The sequence below is a fragment of the Drosophila mojavensis genome, unplaced genomic scaffold, assembly GCF_018153725.1.
Source record: "Drosophila mojavensis isolate 15081-1352.22 unplaced genomic scaffold, ASM1815372v1 contig_136, whole genome shotgun sequence".
Classification (NCBI taxonomy): domain Eukaryota; kingdom Metazoa; phylum Arthropoda; class Insecta; order Diptera; family Drosophilidae; genus Drosophila; species Drosophila mojavensis.
The window spans coordinates 13,274,543-13,294,968 of record NW_025318667.1 but is presented as its reverse complement, the minus strand read 5'-3'; the positions used below and the strand labels follow the sequence as shown (position 1 = coordinate 13,294,968).

The 20,426-nt window shown below is 45.4% G+C and overlaps 3 protein-coding genes across 5 annotated transcripts in view; 2 read left to right on the top strand and 1 right to left on the bottom strand.

Moving 5' to 3' along the window:
- LOC6583740 (centrosomal protein of 162 kDa) overlaps positions 1 to 20,426 on the bottom strand; it is a 29,610-nt gene that overhangs the window by 2,567 nt on the left and 6,617 nt on the right. For both annotated transcript variants that reach the window (XM_015161420.3, XM_002009369.4), the window contains exons 2-4: positions 2,554 to 3,244; positions 2,272 to 2,485; positions 1,504 to 2,192 (exon numbers count right to left, since the gene is read on the bottom strand). In XM_015161420.3, the coding sequence (XP_015016906.1) occupies positions 1,504 to 2,192; positions 2,272 to 2,485; positions 2,554 to 3,244 (1,594 nt within the window). The remainder of the gene's footprint in view (positions 1 to 1,503; positions 2,193 to 2,271; positions 2,486 to 2,553; positions 3,245 to 20,426) is intronic.
- On the top strand, positions 7,636 to 12,858 carry LOC6583739 (fibrous sheath CABYR-binding protein). The gene is made up of 5 exons (XM_032731982.2): positions 7,636 to 10,266; positions 10,357 to 10,545; positions 11,678 to 11,819; positions 11,879 to 12,404; positions 12,474 to 12,858. The coding sequence occupies exons 1-5, from the start codon at positions 7,761 to 7,763 to the stop codon at positions 12,765 to 12,767; spliced, it is 3,657 nt and encodes a 1,218-aa protein (XP_032587873.1). The 5' UTR covers positions 7,636 to 7,760; the 3' UTR covers positions 12,768 to 12,858.
- On the top strand, positions 14,008 to 17,551 carry LOC6583737 (carboxypeptidase B). 2 transcript variants are annotated; one of them, XM_032731990.2, is made up of 3 exons: positions 14,008 to 14,465; positions 16,070 to 16,436; positions 16,584 to 17,551. In XM_032731990.2, the coding sequence occupies exons 1-3, from the start codon at positions 14,051 to 14,053 to the stop codon at positions 17,350 to 17,352; spliced, it is 1,551 nt and encodes a 516-aa protein (XP_032587881.2). In that variant the 5' UTR covers positions 14,008 to 14,050; the 3' UTR covers positions 17,353 to 17,551. The 2 variants fall into 2 exon arrangements, with proteins under 2 accessions (XP_032587881.2, XP_043862892.1); XM_044006957.1 differs by lacking the exon at positions 14,008 to 14,465 and adding an exon at positions 15,644 to 15,994.

Here is a 20,426-nt window from a genome sequence, read left to right as displayed (position 1 = left end):
TTCGCTTTCGAATTTTCTTTTTCTCTTTCTCTTGACAACAAAAATGCAACAACAAAAAAATAATAATAATAATACAAAAAATACGAAAAAAAAGCAAAAAAAAATTCAAATCGATGAAATGCAAATAAAAAATTATATGTGTGTTCCCTCTCCCTGTCCCCCCTTCCTCTCTCTCTCTCTTTCTCGACCCCTTGCTGGCATCCTCCACCTGTTGCCGCCCCTCGCTCCCCGCCCCCCGCCGGCATGCTGGTGACATAACCAAGTGGCCGAGTTGCCGCCGGCCAGCGAAAGGGGGCGATACGGCTAAAAGGGGGGCGTGGTTACTAAACGCGTTGTTAACGTGTTTAGTTTTTGTTTCTGCTTCTTTCTTGTGCGATGCGCGCTTGGACCACTGCCCGTTGAAATGAGTGCGAAAAGAAGCGAGTGTGCATGGTCTAGTCGGGCATACTCGACTAGCAGAGAACTCAATGTTCAGCAAAGGAGCTGCTGTAATTATGCCATAGGCTTTATGGGCAATACATTAATTCACAGAAGTCTTAAAACTTTCTAGATGTACAAATATAATAGATGACGGTCTATCGATATTTATCGATTTTATGACAGCAGACCAAAGGCTTAAAGAGTATGCTTGCTTCTATAATACTTATTTATATTTGTAATTTTCGCACCACAAAATATGAGCTGAAGTAATAAGAGATGATCGATATTTATCGATTTCGTGGCTCATTGGCAGTTATCTGTGTATAGGTAGAACTTGAAGACAAATTAACTAAGAAGAATAGAAGAATGGAAATACATATTTATATATCGAATTTCAAGTACTAAAAAACTATCGATGCTTATCGAAATCAATGAGACAGAGTAGTGACCAGTGAAAAATCAGATCTACAGCTAGTAAAAGCTTCAAAAGTCACCTGAAACAGCGGAGTTACACAGTTATCGATATATATCGATAGATCATTTTATTCGGTATAGAACTTTTTGTCGAAAGCAAATTTGAACTGAATAGACAAACAATTTAGAATTCGCTTTTACTTTTTGCATAGTCTATAACATAGCCAATACAACCCGACTCTTTAGTACATTACAGGGTATTAAATACAAAGCTGTGCGGTCAAAGTTGGCCACTAGCTGCGGCTCAGGAGCGTCGAGGGGTAAGGTTAGCGGAGGGGCCAGCAGCCCGAAGGAGGGGTAAGGCAGGCAGACAAACGAAGAGACAGATGGACAGACGGACAGACGGACAGACGGACAGCTAGCCAGGCAGGCAGGCACTCAGGCAGTTAGGCAGTCAGGCAGGCAGGCAACAACAGGCAGGCAATGATTTATTTCAGCAATTTATTTGCGTGTTTCGCTTGGCTTTAAGTCTTGTACGTGCTGACGAGCAGAGAAAGTCCATAAATTACACGAGCAGCAGCAACGACCGAGTGACACACACACACACACACATGCAAACACATGCAAACACACACCAGCACACAGTTGTCTATGTCTGTTCAGGCTTACCTGCAGTAACAGCAGCTGCTCCCACTCCGCCTCCGGCTGGATCCCTCTCCCGCTCGCGCTGCAGCTTCCGTATGGTCTTCTTGCAGTCATCCAGCTCGTGGGTGAGGCGCTGCATGGCCTTGTTCTTCAGCGCCAAATCGATGCGCATGCTGCGCACCGAGCTGAGCAGCTGGGAGTCCTGCAGCTGGCCGCCGGCGCCGCCGCCAGTCGGGCCATGGCCATGGCTGAGCAGCGACAGTGTGGAGTCCGACTGGGAGATGGGCAGCTTGGAGACACCCAGGGCGGCCGAGGGATTGCGTCGCTGTGCGCCGCTCTGCTTCGAGTTGGGCCGCGACGTGTTGGGCGTCGAGTTGGCTGTGCTGCTGGTGCTGCTGCTGCCGGCCGAGTGCAGCTGCTGCTGATGATGCAGCAGATGCTGCTGGCAAGTGATGCTGGGCGAGGGGCAGCCGATGGTGTTTGTGCTGTGATCCCGCATCGAGGAGCTGGTCGCCAGCGTCTGGGTGCCGGTGGTGCTGCTGCCGCTGCTAATGGCCTTGCTCTGCCCCTTGCTCTGCGGGCCGTGCTCCAGCTCTGCATCCGTTTGGGTGCAGTTGTTGTAGTACCTGTCGGCACGCTTCTGCATGAAGCGATCCAGGGTGCGCACCTGCGACTCGATCTGTTCGTTCAGCTTCGTGTTGATCTCCTGCAGACTGCATGAGCAGAGACAGAGGTGACTATGAGTCGAAAAAAAAAAAAAAAAACAAAAAATTGGGGGCAACGCAAGCTCACCTGAGCACCTGTGTCTCCAGATCCGCAATGTGCGTCTCGTATTTGGCCTGCACGGAATTGAAGCGCGCCTGCACATTGGCCAAAATCTGCTGGGCCTTCCGATCCTGCTCCTTGGCGTCCGACTCAAGCTGTGCGATGCGCTGCTCCAACAGCTTGCGGCTGCTCATGTTCTCCTGGTCGTTCAGTGAACACATGGTCGTGCTCTTCGAGGCAACTGCAAGGCAGGGCAGAGTATGATTTAGAAACCTGTTTAAGGACTAGCATTAGGGCGTGGCTGCTCACCTATTAGAGCCGACACCGAGTCGGGATGCTTGCGCATGAGAATGCGCTCCATTTCGCGGCACTGGCGCTGCAAGTCCTGTATGATCCGGGCGTCCTTCTCCTTGCCCTCGGCTGCCAGCCGCCGCTCCTGCTGCACCTCCTCCAGTTCGCTGCGCAACGAGCGCTCCAGCTGCACCGCCTCATCCCGATCCCGGCGTGCCGACTGCAGTTCGTTGCGCAGCACGCCGGCGCACTCATGCAGATGCTGTACGTCCAATTTGAGCATCTCGGACTCCTCCTGCAGCCGACTGTTTTGCTCGCGCAGAGCGCGCTGCGTCTGGGACAGCGATTCGCTCTGCAGCCGCACCGACGCCAGCCGCTCCTCCGTATCCTTGAGCTGCTCCTGCAGCTCCTCGATCTCCTGCTTGAGCACGTGCTCCCGCGACACGCTGCATGTCACGATCTGCTCGATGGGCGAGCTCATTGTGTGGACCAAGTGCTTCGGCGAGCTGCCCACCGCCTTCTCCGAGTAGCTGGCCATCGGAGCTATGGGCTGGCTGCTGGCCACTGCCAGCGCCTTGGCCGGTGTCTGTGCTCCAGTCTGGGGCTGTGCCTGTGCCTGTGCCTGTGGCTGTGGCTGACTGTTGCTGCAGCTGCTGCGGCGATGCAAGGCAACTCCTGCACAATCCTCTGCTTCGGTCAGTTCCTCCATCTGCATCGAATTCAAATGCAAATAATATTTATTATTTACGGATTAGTCGAGTCGTGAAAGTCCGCCTGCCAAGTGGCCGGGCTGACGGCCTTTGTTGGGTGTGTCAAGTGCGCCGTGCTAACGGCAACACAGACCCCAGCGGGCCCACAGCCAACAAAATAGCAACAACAATAACAACAGCAACACCGGCAAACACTTTTTGTTCACTGTAGTTTCCACGCGCCTTCTCCTTTAGCCGTTGCTGCCGCGTATAGCTCAAAAGCCCCAAACCCCCCCCAGTAAAAAAAACACATTGACACGACAAGCCCCCTTGCCTCCCTTCTTCCCTCAGGTACACTCTTCGGAGTTTGGCGAAAAACAATAACAACAACAAGAACTGAAAACCAGTTGAAAAACAACAACAGCAACAGCTACGCAACCAGCTCGCACAGTGCTTCCGAAACTAGACAAACACAAGCGGAGGAGAATCTATCTCGTAATATGTAACAGAAAATCTCTTTCTATATAGTAGATAGATATATATAGAGAGATAGATAGAAAGATAGAACGACAAGAAGATAGATAGATAGATTATCGATATAAGTGGATACATTTTCGATATAGATACATAGATAGCAATCGTACAGCTATATGAATTAATATTTATATTGCTTGATTGAGCATACTTCTACTACTACTTCTATATGCTCCCTTATTCTAGAGTTATGATATTAATGATAATAGTAAATTCATCAATGCTCTCCCGCAGTCCACTCGGGAGATTGCTGTCAATAAAATGGAGCTAACGTATCCACATATTTCCCAATCGTTGTAACTTGCGCTGTAATATCTATAGGCAAACAAATTTATTTATACCATATATACATAGAGCGGAAAAGTGGGAACATAACATAATTCCAGTAATTTTCTTATATTTTTATTGTATAGCCTAGACTTGTTGCTCAAACACAGACAATTTAGGGAATAGATAGAGCGCCAGAAAGACAGAGATATAGAGAACGAGGAAGGGATAGAGTTCGAGAGAGATAGAAACAGAGAGAAAGAGAGAGATAGAGAGAGAGAGAAACAGATGGATAGAATCAGTAAATGCTTGTATTTCCATCCTACATTCTACCCAAAATCAGCGCAGAGAATTACACCTAGGATTAATACCTAGGCATAGACAACTAATACCATAAATTCAACTCGAAACAACAGTATGGAAATTTGATAAGATTAAGTAAGCTCAAGTCTAATATTACGATCACTTTGTTTTCAATATGAAATCAGAGAGTTAAGATCAATTTCCCTAAGCATGGATGTATGAGTACTGCAAATGAAATTTGGTACCACTGTGCGTTGGTACGTGCCCTCGCATGTCACACTTGCATGTGTATGTGTGTGTTGTCTGTGTGTGTGTTGTATTTAACAAGGGTAAGCGATGACGACTTTGGCTATACTGCGCAGATAATTACATTGATGATGTGTGGGTGTGCGTGCATGTGTGTGTGCGTGTGCTCTGCTCTGCTCAGCTGTGCTGCGCTGCGCTGCGCTGTTCAAGTAACAATAACAACAATGGCAACAGTAACAACAATGCACTATGAGGCAGCGGAAATATTGGAAGAAGAAAGTTTTGTGACTCTTCTATGTAACCGAAGTTTGTCCGCACGCCCACGCGTCCAGCTCCTATTGAACGATCTCTCTCCGTCTCTCTCTCTCTCTCTCTCGCTGCCTTTCTTGGACTCGTTCAAGTCTCATTACAAAGCGTTCAGCTTTTTGTGTGTTTTCTTCTGCTTCTTCTTCTTCTTTGCTGACTACCCATTCGAGCCACTTGAAACGCTCTGACAGCACTCTCGCTTTCATCGCTCAGCTCATTTCGCGTATGGATTCTGGTAGTAGTTGGTAGTTGGCCAAGGCAAATGTCATCCACTGGGTCCCATAGACCAGCTCGACTAACCCATATACGAGTCTTGGGTCTTGTTTCTCATATGTTAATGATGTTTACGTACGTGTTTCGTTTTTTTTTTTTTTTTTTTTTTTTTTTTTTTTTTTTTGTGTGTGTCTTTTAAATATTTCTCGAAAAAGAAAAAACAAACTCGCTCGCTAATCCCCACTTTCCATTTCATTTAAAATACCTAGCGAGCGAAACATTTTAAACAACTTAAAATATTACAAGAGGTATTTTATTTTCCTCTTTCATTGAGCCATTGTATGAATGGCGACTCGTGACGTATACGAACTTTTCGACTTAGGTATTTAGGAGAGTGAACTCTTAATCCCAAGGGGAATGTCTGAGACATGTGGCCCAGCATGGGTAGAGCAATAAATCTTCACTCTGGCAGCACCATTTCCCATGTCAAGTTTTCTCCATGACAATTTTTCTATCAATAGTTCTTTAAATTTATTATACTATGAGAGAGATACCCTGTAATATGTGTCATAGTATACCAAAAGTATGCTATACTAAAGGTTCATATATGCAAGTATTTTGTCAAAGAACTGTCTAAAGAGTCTAGCTTAACTGGCTCTAATTCTTATCGAAAGTGTGCGTTGAATTGTCAATAACATTTTATAGTGTTTATCGATCATATACTATCTTTATATGAGATGTGAGAAGAGCGCAATATCATTTTAATATCTAGGTAAACATCACTCAAAGAATCGTATTTATCTATAATAATAATCGATACCAAGATAATACATAAATTAATAGATCTTATATATACTCCAACCAATACTTGACTTATTGATAATATAAATTTCTAGTTGGAAAAGCATTAAATGATACTGTCTTCTTCTTGAATGATATATATTAATAATAGATAATATAGCTATAGAATGGAACATTTCCTCCGCTTCAATCGATTTCTCTACATCGAGAGGAAAGTGAATCTTTATGAAGGCAAATTTCCTATCTTGAAGCGCAAACTGTGTCTCGTTTGCAATTTGCCTATAAATACTTGCTATGGATAAGTAGATATACTCATGACTATATATGTATATACATAAATACAGAGCAGAGTCGATTGGGTATTTATGTGTATTAAGGACAATTTCACTACTTCAGTCAAATGTTGATTATTCGCAATTACTTGAGCTCCATACGCTCTTCCTCAATTGACAATTGATAAACCGATATACATATGCTTATACACATATAGATATATATTTATACATATATCTAAAGTGAAAGGAGCGGCATTAAAGCGCCGATTGATTAGAGAGCGAGAGTAGATCAGAGCAGAGCTACAACAACAACAACAATAACAAGAGCTGCGCTCATTCAGAAATCATGTCAATGCTTTACAAATTGGAAATCTCAAAAGCCAAGACAACGAGAAGACAACAACAATCGATCAATTTTTGAGTAGCTGCCAATTTCATCTGTTTGTCATTCATTTGTGGGCGGGCACGTCTCACCAGCCACGCCCCATTCGCGCTTTGTCAAGCAACAATAAGTCCGATTAAGATAAAGCCACACACATACATATGTATTAAGTGACACTATGAGCAAATTGAAATCGATAAACAAGGCCCAGACACTAATTACTGATCGATAATCAGCTGCCTGGGCCTATGCGTATATAGAAAGTGTAATCAGCATTATATAAATATAGCACATGCTCCAAATGTCAATCAATAATCTGCTGCGTTTATTCAAGTCATTTTCGGTGAGGCATTGAAAGTGCATACACGCAGATATCTATATGGTATATCGTATGGCGTATGACGTGCATCGTATAATGCGCAGAGATATTAAGATATCGTAAATATACATACTATAGTATATCGTTGTATAACGCTCCCGATTCATGCTCAGAATTCGACTAGGGAAGTGCATAGATAGAAAAATACATTATATAATATATGTACATACATATATACAATATAACAGTTTACAAAGAAAGTCAAGCCAAATGGGGAATCCCCATTTAAGGTAAGCACAAACTATTTACAGATAACAAATATAAGAAACTTGGTATGTGTGATAATTGTTGGGCAGGTACTTCTGAGCGCAGACTTTAAACTATGGTATTATGTATTAACGTATATCAGAGAAGAAGAAGATGAAGATGAAATGGAATAGACAAGATAGCAACAGCAACAGCAACAGCAAAAGCAACATTAATATTATGATTATAATCGAATCAACCCCTGGAAAGAAAGCGAGAGCGGGCGGCAGTTGGTGACATTTGGCTACGATTCGATTTGAAAATTAACATAAAAGATTCAACAACAACAACAACAACAACAACAGCAGCAGCAGCAACAACAACAACAAAAAGCATCGCATTTATGAAGATTCATGCAACCGATACAAGCGGGCGACGCGCCACGCTCGCGTCCCACAAGGAAGAGAGGCGTCGCTGTCGCTGTCAGCGTCGCAGTCGCCGCTAACGTTGCTGTTACTGTAGCTGTTGCTGTTGCTGCTGTTGCTGTTGCTGCTGTTGCTGGTGCTGGTCACAAGCAATCGCCACAATCTACATACATAACACGATTGCCCCACACACACACACACACATACATACACACACGCATGCACACAGTAAGCGGACACTCGCTCGCACTGAGCGCTGACTGCGCTGCCAACGGCGCCGTCGAGAGAGAAATATCGAAAATGAAATGGCAATACTTTCGAAGCGTTGGTATAAAAGCTCCACTCCACCAATGGGACATGTCTCATTACGGTTTACTGTTAGATCTCGTTAAGATGTACGACGGGAGATCAAGAGCAGCATTTCAAGCCACAACAACAAAAATAACTATGACAACAGCAACAGCTCTATTGCTGCTGGTGTTGGCGGTCAGCCAAACGGCGGCCATGTCACTGGATCGCTTGACCCTGGAGCGGAACGAATTGTCCGCGCCAGCTCAAACACAAACTGAAACGCAACCAGCCACCGTTGTCGTGGATGACATGAAGATGGCCGCCGTGCCGGCGAATGGCGCCACGGATATATTCATGCTGGTGCCAGAGTCTGTGGCCAGCCAGCTGGACGACACAGAGCATGTGAATCGCAACACTATCGAAGAGACTGAAGCGGAGGCCGACGCCGAGGCCGCAGCTGAGGCAGAGGCGGCCGCAGAGGCTGAGAATGCAGCGATGGGCGAGAGCGCCGATATGCTGATGCTGGAGAGCGAAGATGCGCCGGTCATGCAGCTGGTGGAGCTGCCCAGCGATGTGGTTGAGGCGCAGACCGAGCGGACAGAAACAGGCGGACTGGAACCGGTGGCAGCGGAGATCGCATCGCCAGAGCTGATCGAGGAGCATGTGGTTGAGCAGCCCATGGAGCAGTCTATAGAACAAGCTCAGCTGGAGGCCATGGCAGAGGCGACTACCGAGGCAGTTCAGCAAGCCAACGAGGAGGCGCAGGCCGATGATGAGCTGGTGGCCGAGGACAGCACGCCAGCTGCCACAGATGAGCAGAACAGCCCCGCTGTGCCAGTGGAGCAGCAGGTGGACTCAGAGGCAGCTGAATCTCAGCCAGAAATCGTGGAGCAACAGGAGGACTCCCAGCCGGAGCCAGTTGCAGTCGCTGAGAACGAAGTGGACACCACCGAGGCATCATCCATGCTGGACACCATCTCGGCGGATATTGAGCAAGGCCTGAGTGCAGCCATGAGCGAACTGCTGCCCGAGGAGCTGAACGTGACCGAAGCCGAGGAGCAGACCCAGCAGGACGAGCAGTCAATCAGCCCAGCTGAGCAGACACCAGCAGAGCAGCCAGTGGAAGATTTCGAAACACAAACGGATGCTGCTGAGCCGATAATGGAGACAGCCACGGAACAGTTAAACGAGGAGGCCATGCCAGTGGCTAGTGATGCCGCTGAAGAGCAACAAACGCCAGAGGAGAGCCAAAACGATGGCGAAACATTAGTGGAGGAACCAGTGGCAACTCCAGCTGAAATTCCCGTGGCAACACTCGTCGAAACACCAGTAGAAATTCCAGCCGAAATTCCAGCTGAAACTCCAGCAGTAGCCCCAGTTGAAGCCCCAGCTGAAACTCCAGTTGAAGCTCTAGTAGAAGCCCCAGCTGAAACTCCAGCTGAGACTCCAATAGAAACTCCAGCTGAGACTCCAGTTGAGGTTCCCGTAGAAATCCCAGTGCAAGCTCCAGTTGAAGCCGAATCGGAACCCGTCGTTGCGGAGGCTGAGAAGGAACCCTTGAGCGATGCCGAATCACAGCGCATCGAAATTGTTAGAGTGCCTGAACAAAACGAAGAGGAAGCTGGCAAGCCGGCAGCTGCTGTTCAGCCGGAGGTGCAGCAGGAGGCGGAGCAAGCTGTGGAGGAGCAGCCAGAAGAAACACAAAAGCAAAATGAGATCTTGGCTGATGAAATAATCGATGCGGAGCCACAAGCTGAAGCTGAAACTGAAGCTGAGCCACAGTCAGAGCCAGAGCCAGAGCCAGAAGCAATCCAAACTGAACCAGAGGCAGCGGAGCAGGTTGTGCCACAAGCTGAACCGGAAGCAGAACCACAAGCTGATGTGCCAGCAGAACAAGCTGATGTGCCAGCTGAAATTATCGCAGAAATTCCAGATGAAGTCCCAGCTGAAATCCAAGCTGAGATTCCAGCTGAAATCGCTGCAGAAATTCCAGCAGAGATCCAGGCTGAGATTCCCGCTAAAACTCCAGCTGAAACTCTAGTCGAAATTGCTGCTGAAGCTCCCGCTGAAGTCCCCGCTGAAGTTCCCGCTGAAATCCCCGCTGAAATCCCCGCTGCAGTTGCAGTCGAAATTCCAGCTGCTCCTCAGCCAGAGCCCGAGCAGTCGATCCTGACCACGATCATACCCGCCGTAGTGCCACAGACACCCCAGCGCGAGCCGGAGCCCATTCAGGTCGCGGACAGCGTGTTGAACTATGTGAATGCCTCATTCATACAGCAAGATCCGTTGCCAGACATGGACGCGGAGCAGGAGTCGGCCACAGAGAGTGCATTCAATGCACAGTTGAGACGCTACGATGGAGCACAGCTGTGGCGTATTGTTGTGCAAACGGACAAGGACAAGAAGCTGGCCGACGAGTTGCAAACGAAATACGGTAAGTGCCACATGCCACATGCCACATGCCACAGGCCGCATGCATGACTAAACCCTCACTTCCTCTTTCCTATTTATGTATCTACTGCAGATGGACAGCTTTGGAAGGAGGTGAAACAGGAGGTAGACTACCTGCTGAAGCCACAGGTGCTGGCCGCTGCTGAGCGTCACATACGCGCCGCAAATCTATCGCGCATCGTGCTGATCGATAACCTGCAGCAGGTTATCGAAGTCGAGAATCCGCCCGCTGAACAAATTGCCGAGCTCCAGAATCGCAAGGGTGAGTACCCAAGGCAAAAGTATGAAGTAAAGAACTGAAATGAAGAGAAATGCAAATTTTGGGGTAGCATTTCGTTTGTGCCCCAGCTCAGGTGTCGCCATAAATGAGCTTTTAATGCAGCTAATAGTTGAGGCGTGTGAAAAGTCATAAAACGCAAAGTGTCACAACGCACGATAACAAAAAATCAAGTCGCTGCCAGGGCACGGAGCAAAGGTAGAGCAGAAACTTGAGTGAGTCGACCACATATACCCTATACAATGCAGCTATTCGCAACTTTTCTCAATTCAATTAATTAATCATGATGGTTGATAATTTATTATGATAATTGATCGACTATTTGAATATAGAAAATTTATCTGAATGACTCTAGTGATATAAAGTGATAAAGTGAAATAAGTAATATATATTCCTAATCGGTATGGCTCTATACCAATTGTAGTGCCAATAAGTCCCATTGATTAACGTTAGTAATCGATAATTATTGAAACCTTAACTTATGATGCGTAGGACTTGTAAGCAATAACAAAAGCGATATATATCGAACTTAATTGAATGAATAGATATATGCAATAATCGATCAGTTATTTCAATTAGCCTATGCGATCGTCATATGACATTTGCTTAGCCCATTTTGGTAATGTGAATTTAGCTATACATTTGATATACCCCATATCTAGTATTTCAATTGGCAAGGGGTATCAGAGGAACAGACCGTGAAGGTGGTTCAAAATTTATGCAATCAAGAAGACAATCGAAAAGAGGTTGCAAAGGGAAAAATAGACATCGAGTCTGTCGATTGAGTGACAGGCGGAATAGTTGCGACAGCTTTTTAAATGCCATTGCCACGCCCACTCGCACGTTTACGGCCATCACCCGTCCCACCGAAGTTGCACTTGAGACTGAGATATGAACTTAGGTAGGCAGCCCGGCAAGACACTTGTTTAATCAATAACAGACAGGACACGCAATTTCCTTGAGTCCCGAGCCAAGTCGAAGCACTTGACACTTGGTTTCCTTACGACCGAGTTGAATGTACGCCCGGTTGGGGTTGCCATAGTTTGTTAGCGTAAACTAAACTCACTCCCTCTCTCTCTCTCTCTCTCTCTCTCTCTCTCTTGGTGTCTTTTCACAGGACACCGGCTCACCTGGCAGGCATATCATCGCTTGGAGGACATTCATGGCTTCATTGATTATATGGCCAAGACCTATCCGGACATTTGCTCCACCGAAACGATTGGCTACTCCGTGGAGAAGCGCCCGCTCAAGATTCTCAAGTAAGTGGAATAAAACTAAATAGCTTAGGAGCGGTAAAGACTAATGCCAAACGTCGCAGGATCTCAAATGGCAATGCTCGCAATCCCAGCGTCTGGATCGATGGTGGCATGCATGCCCGCGAATGGATCAGTCCGGCCACTGTCAGCTACATAGCCAATCAGCTGATCGAGGGCTGGGAGGATCTGCCCGACCACATGCGCAACATTAACTGGTACATCCATCCGGTGGCCAATCCCGATGGCTACGAATACTCTCACACAACGGATCGCCTGTGGCGCAAGAACATGCGCTCGCATGGACGCCAATGTCCGGGCGTCGATCTCAATCGCAACTTCGGCTACAAGTGGGGCGGCAAGGGCACCTCGGCCAGTCCCTGCTCCCAGACGTATCGTGGCAGCAAGGCCTTCTCCGAGCCGGAAACGTTCTACATTTCGAAATTCATTAGCGGCTTCCCTCGCGACACCTTCCAGGCGTATCTCTCGTTCCACAGCTATGGCCAATACATACTCTATCCATGGGGCTATGACTATCAACTCACCAAGGATCGCGCTGATCTGGATCGCGTGGCACGCCAAGCGGGCTCGGTAAGATCAGTTGGCCCCAGTGAATGATTCTTGAATATCCATTCAATATCCATTCTCCCCTCATTTCAGATCATCACCAAGTCTTCGGGCGTCAAGTATACTGTAGGATCGTCGGCTACGACGCTTTATCCCGCTGCCGGTGGCTCTGATGACTGGGCCAAGGGCATTGCGGGCATCAAGTACGCCTACACCATTGAGATGGGCGACACCGGTCGCTACGGCTTCGTCCTGCCCGCCAAGTTCATTCAGAACAACGGCAAGGATGGCTACACCTTTGCCGACACCCTCGCTCGCGCCATCATTCAGGGTCGCTCGAAGGATGCCCGCAGCAGCACCCGCAGCATCCGTCGCCGCGTTCGCTAGTTGCCTTCCTCCTAGACTTAGCTCAATATGAATTTTTTTTTCTCGCATTCATAATTTATTTTTTTTTTTTTTTGTAATGTTATTTATACGAAACTATTTATTTATTTATTTATTTGTAACTAGACAAATTGAATATATCAAAATAGACTGAGACATGTTTATTGAAAAAGAAAACCAAGAACGATCGATTTAGAGGCATACTCAAATTACCGTTAAAGGGAAAACTTTAGGGGGCAGACGAACATATCTTTGGGTCATATTACGATTGGGCAACAAGTGGAAAATACTACACTTGCTTTGTTGCATTTATAATTATCTAAAAAGTGTACAAAAATCAGAGGCATGAGACCAAAAATATCATATTCAGATGCTCTACAAATAATATAAACTATTTATGAAAATCTCGAGATATTAGATGATGATTTTTCATATGTCTATAAATGATGCTCAATTGTCTGCCAACAAATAATTTACTAATATTATCTGCAAATGATCTACAGTTAATCTACAGTTAATATACAGATGATCTGCAGATGATCTACAGATAATCTACAGATGACCTACAGATAATCTGCAAATGATCTATAAACGATCTACGGATGACTTATAAATTATTTTCAGATGGTTTACAAATATTTTATTGATGATCCATAAATGAACTACAGATCTTTTACGGAGTATCTCTGCTCTGAACTTTCTCTGAAAGACTTCTATAAATATACATATATACAAATTTATTTCAGGAGTGTTTTATACATATATATCTAACAGTTTATTCTTATATCTATAATAATTTTTTAATTTGATGGATTAATTAATTTCCCGGTTCACAAAATATACGAATTTATTGAATGTAAATCAGACACACGAGCTACGACAATGAAATTTAACTAAGATTTATGGCACAAATAAAATTTATATGAGTATTATGGATAAGTATGGCAAATAAAAAAACTGGTTAAGTCAAATATTAAAGATGATGAGAGGTCGAGTATGCCTAAGAGTGATGGTGAGAGAGAACGTAAGTGAAAGACCTCGACAGAAGCAGAGAGGGAGAGACGGCGAAACGAAAGCGACTGAGAATTGCAACAAATAGTTTTGGCAGTATAACAGTATAACAGTTATTTATAACATTTCGAGCAAAGTAAAAGTTAAGCTATGCAAATTTCTGGCCCACCGACTGTGCGTCTGTGCGTCTGTGTGTATGTGTGTGTCTAGAGAATTGAGAACAGCGGCAAAAGCGAAAAATGTAGCCGTTATTTGGCCAATTCGAAGCGTGCCGCATGCCAAACAGAATTGAACATCGAATCGAGCAACATTCATCAACAAATTCGAACGCCGCAAACGCAGAGTCTCTAAGAATGCATTACGCATACGCACTGCTGGCCGTCGCATTGTGCGCACTGTGGCTGCCACAGCCGGAGGCAGTGAGGCGCTACGATCTGTTTGCACGCAGCGGCGACAATCTCGTCCGTCTGCCCTTCTTCGGCGGCGGCGTCGCTCAGCTGCTGCGCTACCTGCGGCCCATGGAGCAGCCCAGCGGCGGCATGAGCCGACGCTCGCCTCTGCGCGCTGCGCTGGACGAGAACTATGTAAGCTATCGCGGCGTTCAGCTCTGGAAGCTCAACTTCAATGGCACTCGCAAAATGGGCGACAAATCACCGGATGCCCAGTTTCAGCAGTTCGTCGAAGACTTCGGTGAGTAGTGCGAGGCGTGGCGAGGCAACCACCTGAGGCCTCTCAGTCTCAGCCCATCAATCTAGCCAATATACACAGAAATCGACTCGAGCGACGTTCTAACGAGGCGCTCGATCACGGAATCCACATATTTCATGTTTCCGATTGGCAACCAAACAAAAGTGAGTGAGGCTTTACCGAAGACTTGATGCTCTACCATAAATTAATGAATTAATCAATGGGAGCCGGATTTGTTGATTGATTGGACCAGTTTGGCAAAGCTGTAAAGCTGAACTCATGTGTTGCCTGAATGACTAACTGACTGATTGATGATGTACGTTAAAGTGAAAAAGAAGTAGTCAAATTGAACAATTGTTTGATTGAAGAACTACATTAAGAACAATTTGATGGATTGAATGATTGTGTTGACTGTGCGAATAATTGATTGATTTACAGGCGGACTAATTGACTGATACAATGAATGAATTTACGTTTGGCTAATAAGGGAAAAACTTGTGAAACTAGAAATAATACTGGAACTAGTATTACTTCACGAATGCCTTGACTGCTGGCAGTCTATTTGAGTGATTGATTGATTCTCAAGACCTATTGATTGATAAAGAAAGCAATATGCTAGAACAGCGAATTACCCATCTAATATATTAGTCAGTCTTCTATCATAACTTAAGAGAAACAAAAAACTAATCAAAATATAGATCCATGTATATTAAATACGCATTTTAAGATAATAGCCGTGATTAAGAAATTTATATTAGTCGCTGATGACTATCCTTAAAGATATGCAGAATAGACTTCAAGAAACTGTCAGGTATGCAAATCGAATCCGAAACTTGTAGCTGTTCGAAAACACCTGCTGAATTCGAGATCAAAGGTGGGCTATTGACCTCTTTACCGAAAGAATAGAATCGAGCAGCGTGTCAAACATCAAACGCCCAACCACAAACAGTGACTCAAGTGAACCACAGTTAGACAGCCGGTCAGCTAGTCAGCTAGTCAGCCAGTCAGCCAGTCAGCCAGTCAACTACTAATCACCTGGCGAGAGGCAGGTGGCAGGTGTTCTGTACGCATAAAATTGACATTAATCATGAAATTTTCGAACTTAGAATTCAGCGAATCATGACCTTCTGCTGAGAGATGCGAGAGTGTGGAGAATTAGTTCTGTTTGTGTGGCACGATCGGCATGATGTTATTGTTGGCACTGGGCCTCGTACCACTGCTGACGGTTGCCAGCGTCGGTGGTGCACAGTGGCTGCTGTGGCGCAGTGTCTCAGTGCCGGGTCTCGCGACGCTGCCCGACTTGTGGACGCTCAACAGCACCGAGCTGTACGAGGCGACCTTTGAGAGTTTGCAGTGGCTCTCGCCCACAGATTTGCGACGTTTCGATTTCCTATCGCCCAGCTCCACATATCAGATCAATCGACGCTATCGCAGTGGTGCCTCGGTGAAACGATATTACGGCCATCAGCTCTGGAAGCTGCACGAAACGCGTCTCAGGCAGCCAAAACTACGCACATTCCTGCGACACTTTGGTAGCCATGAGCAAAACATTGCCTCATACCATCCATCGTCGTGCTGATAGATCTCTTAATCTGTGTATTCCGCAGGCAGCGAGGTGTGGAATGTGAATCAAGACGGCATCGACGTGATCATCGAGCACAAGAACGTGGCTGCCGCCCAGCAGTATATGGCCCAGACCGCGTTCAGCTACAACATCATGATCGACGATCTGGAGACGGCCATCGATGAGACCTACACGGAGATCAGCGACACGGACACCGACCAGGACAATCCATTGGCCAACTACTCGCTGCCCTGGCTAAATCGTGAGGGTGTTCTCCTCACCTGGCGCCGCTATCACGATCAGTCAGATATACAGCAATTCCTGCAGAGCGTCTTGGAAACGCATTCCGAGCTGGCGGAGATCGTGCAGATTGGCGTCACACGCAACAAGCGACCGCTGGAGGTGCTCAGGTCTGTAAACAGTTACTGCTACAGTTACGTATTGCATTACGTAAACGTCTTACGTATGTGTACTGCTCACTGTTAACTCTGTACTGTTAATTAACACGGCTGTTTTAGCCACTGCTAATGCTACTAATTGCTCCGTTGGCTTTGCAGAGTCTCGAATGGCAATCCAAATAATTTCGCGGTCTTTGTGGATGCCGGGATGCAGGCACGTGATTGGCTCAGCCCGGCCGCGCTGACCTATGCCATCTCGAAGCTGACCTGGCTGTGGGAACAGGGTCAGGCGGACAGGGCGATGCGTCACATCGACTGGTACTTCCTGCCGTTGGTCAATCCCGATGGATATCAGTACTCGCGGCTCACCGATCGACTGTGGACCAAGAATCGCAATTACGACACTACCACCGGCTGCTACGGCGTCAATTTGGATCGCAACTTTGACTATGCCTGGGGCGAGGCGGGCGCCTCATCTAATCCGTGCAAGAATCTCTATCGGGGCGCCAAAAGCTTCTCCGAGTCGGAAACTCGAGCCATGCGAAGCTTCCTGCTGGGCATGCGCGACTACTTGGGTGCATATGTCTCGTTCGGCGGCTACGGCCAGACGATTACCTATCCGTGGGGCGATGCCGACTATGTGACCAGCAATCAGCGCCAGCTGCGCCACACAGCTCGCCAGGCCATCCTCAACTTCCGTCGCCTGAACCACGCCGAGTACAGCATGGGCAGCAGCTATCGCCAGAAGCTGGCGAGATCGGGCAACGCGGCCGACTGGGTGCAGCAGCACATCGAGCCGCAGTTCGTGTACAATGTCTTCCTCAAGGATCAGGGTCGCTACGGCTATCTAATGCCGCCCCACTACATACTCGAGTCCGGCGAGGAGGCTTACGAATTCCTAAAGACCATAGCTCAGCAGTTGCAATAAGTGAAGCCGCATTGATTGATCTTGATTGATTGATTAGAATTTATATAAATTTAATTTAATTTTTTTTTTTTTTAACTATTTATTTATTTATTTGTTTTGCTTGTTTCAATGCAAACATCGCGCTATATTAATTAAATTAATTTACGCTGCATCTGTATGTCAAACCGAATTCTGCTTTAAATAAACATGACGAACAATAGATTTCTTGTCTCTTTATAGGTTTCCATTGACACTTTGTGCAAACAGTAGACAATAGTTAGCCACATCAACTTTCAAATGTTTATATCTTTACTTTGATCATCTAATAATTATGGCATAGTCTTGCTAATGGACTTGAGCTAATAGCTACTGCTAAGCCAACCATTAGTAATGATGCCACGATCGTGATCAGTATTGATGTATGATGCAAGGGAAACACCCAGAGTAATTAATGTGTTTATTTACCAACTAAAACTATTAATTATGTGATTGTAACTTATAGAACTTTGAACTGCTTGCTTCAGGGAGGGAGAGAAAAAACGTTGCATGCTTTTAGGCGAGCTACTTAAAGTTTGAAGCAATTATTAAATGAAGCAGAAGCTATATATTGAGTATAAATAAATATATATCAAAATATATATATACACACACACACACACATAGATAACCAAATAGAAAGCAGTCGAGGAATAAAACAAAAAAACTATAAATGAGCGGGTGAGAGAGCAGGTCTGCAAAAGCTGTTGCTGCTAGAGCCTAAGACAAAGACAAAGCGAGAACGAGACAGCGAGAGTGGGAGAGCGAGAGGGAGAACCACCGATAGCCAAAGCTAGTTGAACTGGGTGAAACTTTCACTTTCAATCGCGTTTTCAAAACTAGTATAAACAAATCGGGGGCGAACGAGAGATAGAGAGAGAGATAGATAGAGAAATGGGGAGTGGGAAGTGGGGCTCGAACTGAAATTGGATAAACGACGAATGGCGCGACAACGGGCAAAAGATGTTATTCATTTATCTATTTATTTAACATGCATATAAAAATTATGCGAAGCAGGCGAAAGGCCAGCGATAAACGTTTGCCGCGCAAAGAAAGTGATTTTAAAGCGCTGCACGAAGACGAAAAAAAAAAAAAAAACAACGATAAATCGAAGAAAAAAAGCGAAGCAATATATCCAAAACACGACTCGAAACTCAGCATATTCACGACCATGCGATACCCTACATATGCAAACAATGAGACAAAGAGGCTGACATCAAAGGCAAAGCTGGACCAGAGAGTGTGTGGGTGTGCATATCTACATATACATATATGTCTGCATGTATGTGTGTGTATGCGTGTTCCTTTAACAACAAGCATGAATCGCCTCATTTTGAATGGGCCACAAAAGCGCATCGGATCGTCAAAAAAGGGTAAAATACAAAAGTGAAAATCGTTTTTAAGGTACAAAGACGAAACCACAAGAAGCAGAAGAAGAAGTAAAAGAAGCAGAATAAAAGGCGAGCACAGCAGCAATACCAAATACGCAAAATACAAAGCGCAGCCGCAGCAGGCAGCAGTCAGAAGAAGAAGAAGCAGCACAAAGAAGTAACGATATATAAAACTTAATTGGTGTGGGGGGAGAGCAGAGGGGGAGGGGTTTGTGGAACAACATGTTGATTATCATCAAAGGCGAAAGAAAGTAAAAACATGCCAAGTGGGTCAAAAATTGCGCCGTCATAAGCGCGCCACAGACACAGACACACACACACGCACACATGCACACAGAGAGACGTGAGTAATACAACTGCATTAATAAACGTCAATTACATAGTCAGATGCAAATACACACACACACATGCACATTTCAATAGCTTGCGCTGTGCTTAAATTAAATTTACAACAAATCACAGTGCCTCACTGATGAAAACGCACACCTACAAGCAGACTGGATATATCTATTGTACATATATGCACATATACATACACATGCATGCATCATACTCATCTCAAGTCATCGGCTGGGAAAACCAATCTTTAAATTATTCTGGTTCCTACTTCTATAATTAAAGTTGCCTGCAACAGTGTGTGTATGCAGTTCTAGCTGTACTCTATGTATGTATGTATGTATGTGTATGGAATTTTATTCAAAATGATTTGTCTGGAATTTCCATACTTCAAGGCCTTAGCAACAGCAGGAAATGTTGTATATTCCCATTAATTGAAACCAATAAAATTGCAAAATTTAAATTTGGAATAAGTGAAAGTGTGTGAAAATTGAATTTTCCATAAGATGATATGTGAATTTTAATTGATGTGACTATATCTATATAACGTTTAGTTCACCATAAACTGCTTATTGCAGTGTACACTCAGAGATATATTCATCTAAGACGCTTGCATACTTTTAGCACAGACTGTGCTCCAATCAAGCTGTGCCTAAAATAGAAGTGTTAATTGTGAATGAACTATTTGCGGCGTTACGCTGAGCGCTGAGAAGGCTTAGAATGACAAATGCAAAGCTGTGAAAACTAATTTAAAATAGAGCAAACTTCCAAAATAGTGAACTAGAAGATACCCTATAACAAGATTTTTTTTTATCGAGTTATTCCCAATTCGAAATAGCCTTATTGCGAAATCAGGCAGCTCGACTCCACTACAGATATTATTTACTTTAATTTTTTGTCAACTATCACACACACACACACAGAGAGAGATTATGCCCCGTTGAAGCATTTTCAATGGGTATCAAAACATCATTGAGGCTCTGTGACTGTTTGCCGAGGCAAGTGCAAAGTGCAAAACGGACGACAACTGCACGATTGTGTGTGTGTGTGTGTGTGTGTGAGACAGTGAGTAATAGATTGAATTTTGATAAAGCACACGAAATGCAACAATAACAGCAGCTGCAGCAGTAGCACTAGCAGCAGCAGCAACAGCGACAGCAACAGGCGCAAGCGCAGCAGCAGTTGCGTGCGCAGCGACGCGCCGCATTACAGCACGAGAGAGAGAGTCAATGTCGCTAACTTGCAGCGGACTGGAGAGAGCGCGCGCACTCTCTCTAAAAAGAAATAGAAAAAGCAATAGCAACAACAATCATGCTAACTGTAATAGCAGCA

Excerpts from the sequence above, each read along its gene's own strand:
- LOC6583739 (XM_032731982.2), top strand. The coding sequence starts at position 7,761 with ATGCACACAGTAAGCGGACACTCGCTCGCACTGAGCGCTGACTGCGCT. Across the intron at positions 10,546-11,677 it reads CGAGCTCCAGAATCGCAAGG|GACACCGGCTCACCTGGCAG; the intron begins GTGAGTACCCAA and ends GTCTTTTCACAG. Across the intron at positions 12,405-12,473 it reads TGGCACGCCAAGCGGGCTCG|ATCATCACCAAGTCTTCGGG; the intron begins GTAAGATCAGTT and ends CCCTCATTTCAG.
- LOC6583737 (XM_032731990.2), top strand. The coding sequence starts at position 14,051 with ATGCCAAACAGAATTGAACATCGAATCGAGCAACATTCATCAACAAAT. Across the intron at positions 14,466-16,069 it reads GCAGTTCGTCGAAGACTTCG|GCAGCGAGGTGTGGAATGTG; the intron begins GTGAGTAGTGCG and ends TGTATTCCGCAG. Across the intron at positions 16,437-16,583 it reads CGACCGCTGGAGGTGCTCAG|AGTCTCGAATGGCAATCCAA; the intron begins GTCTGTAAACAG and ends TTGGCTTTGCAG.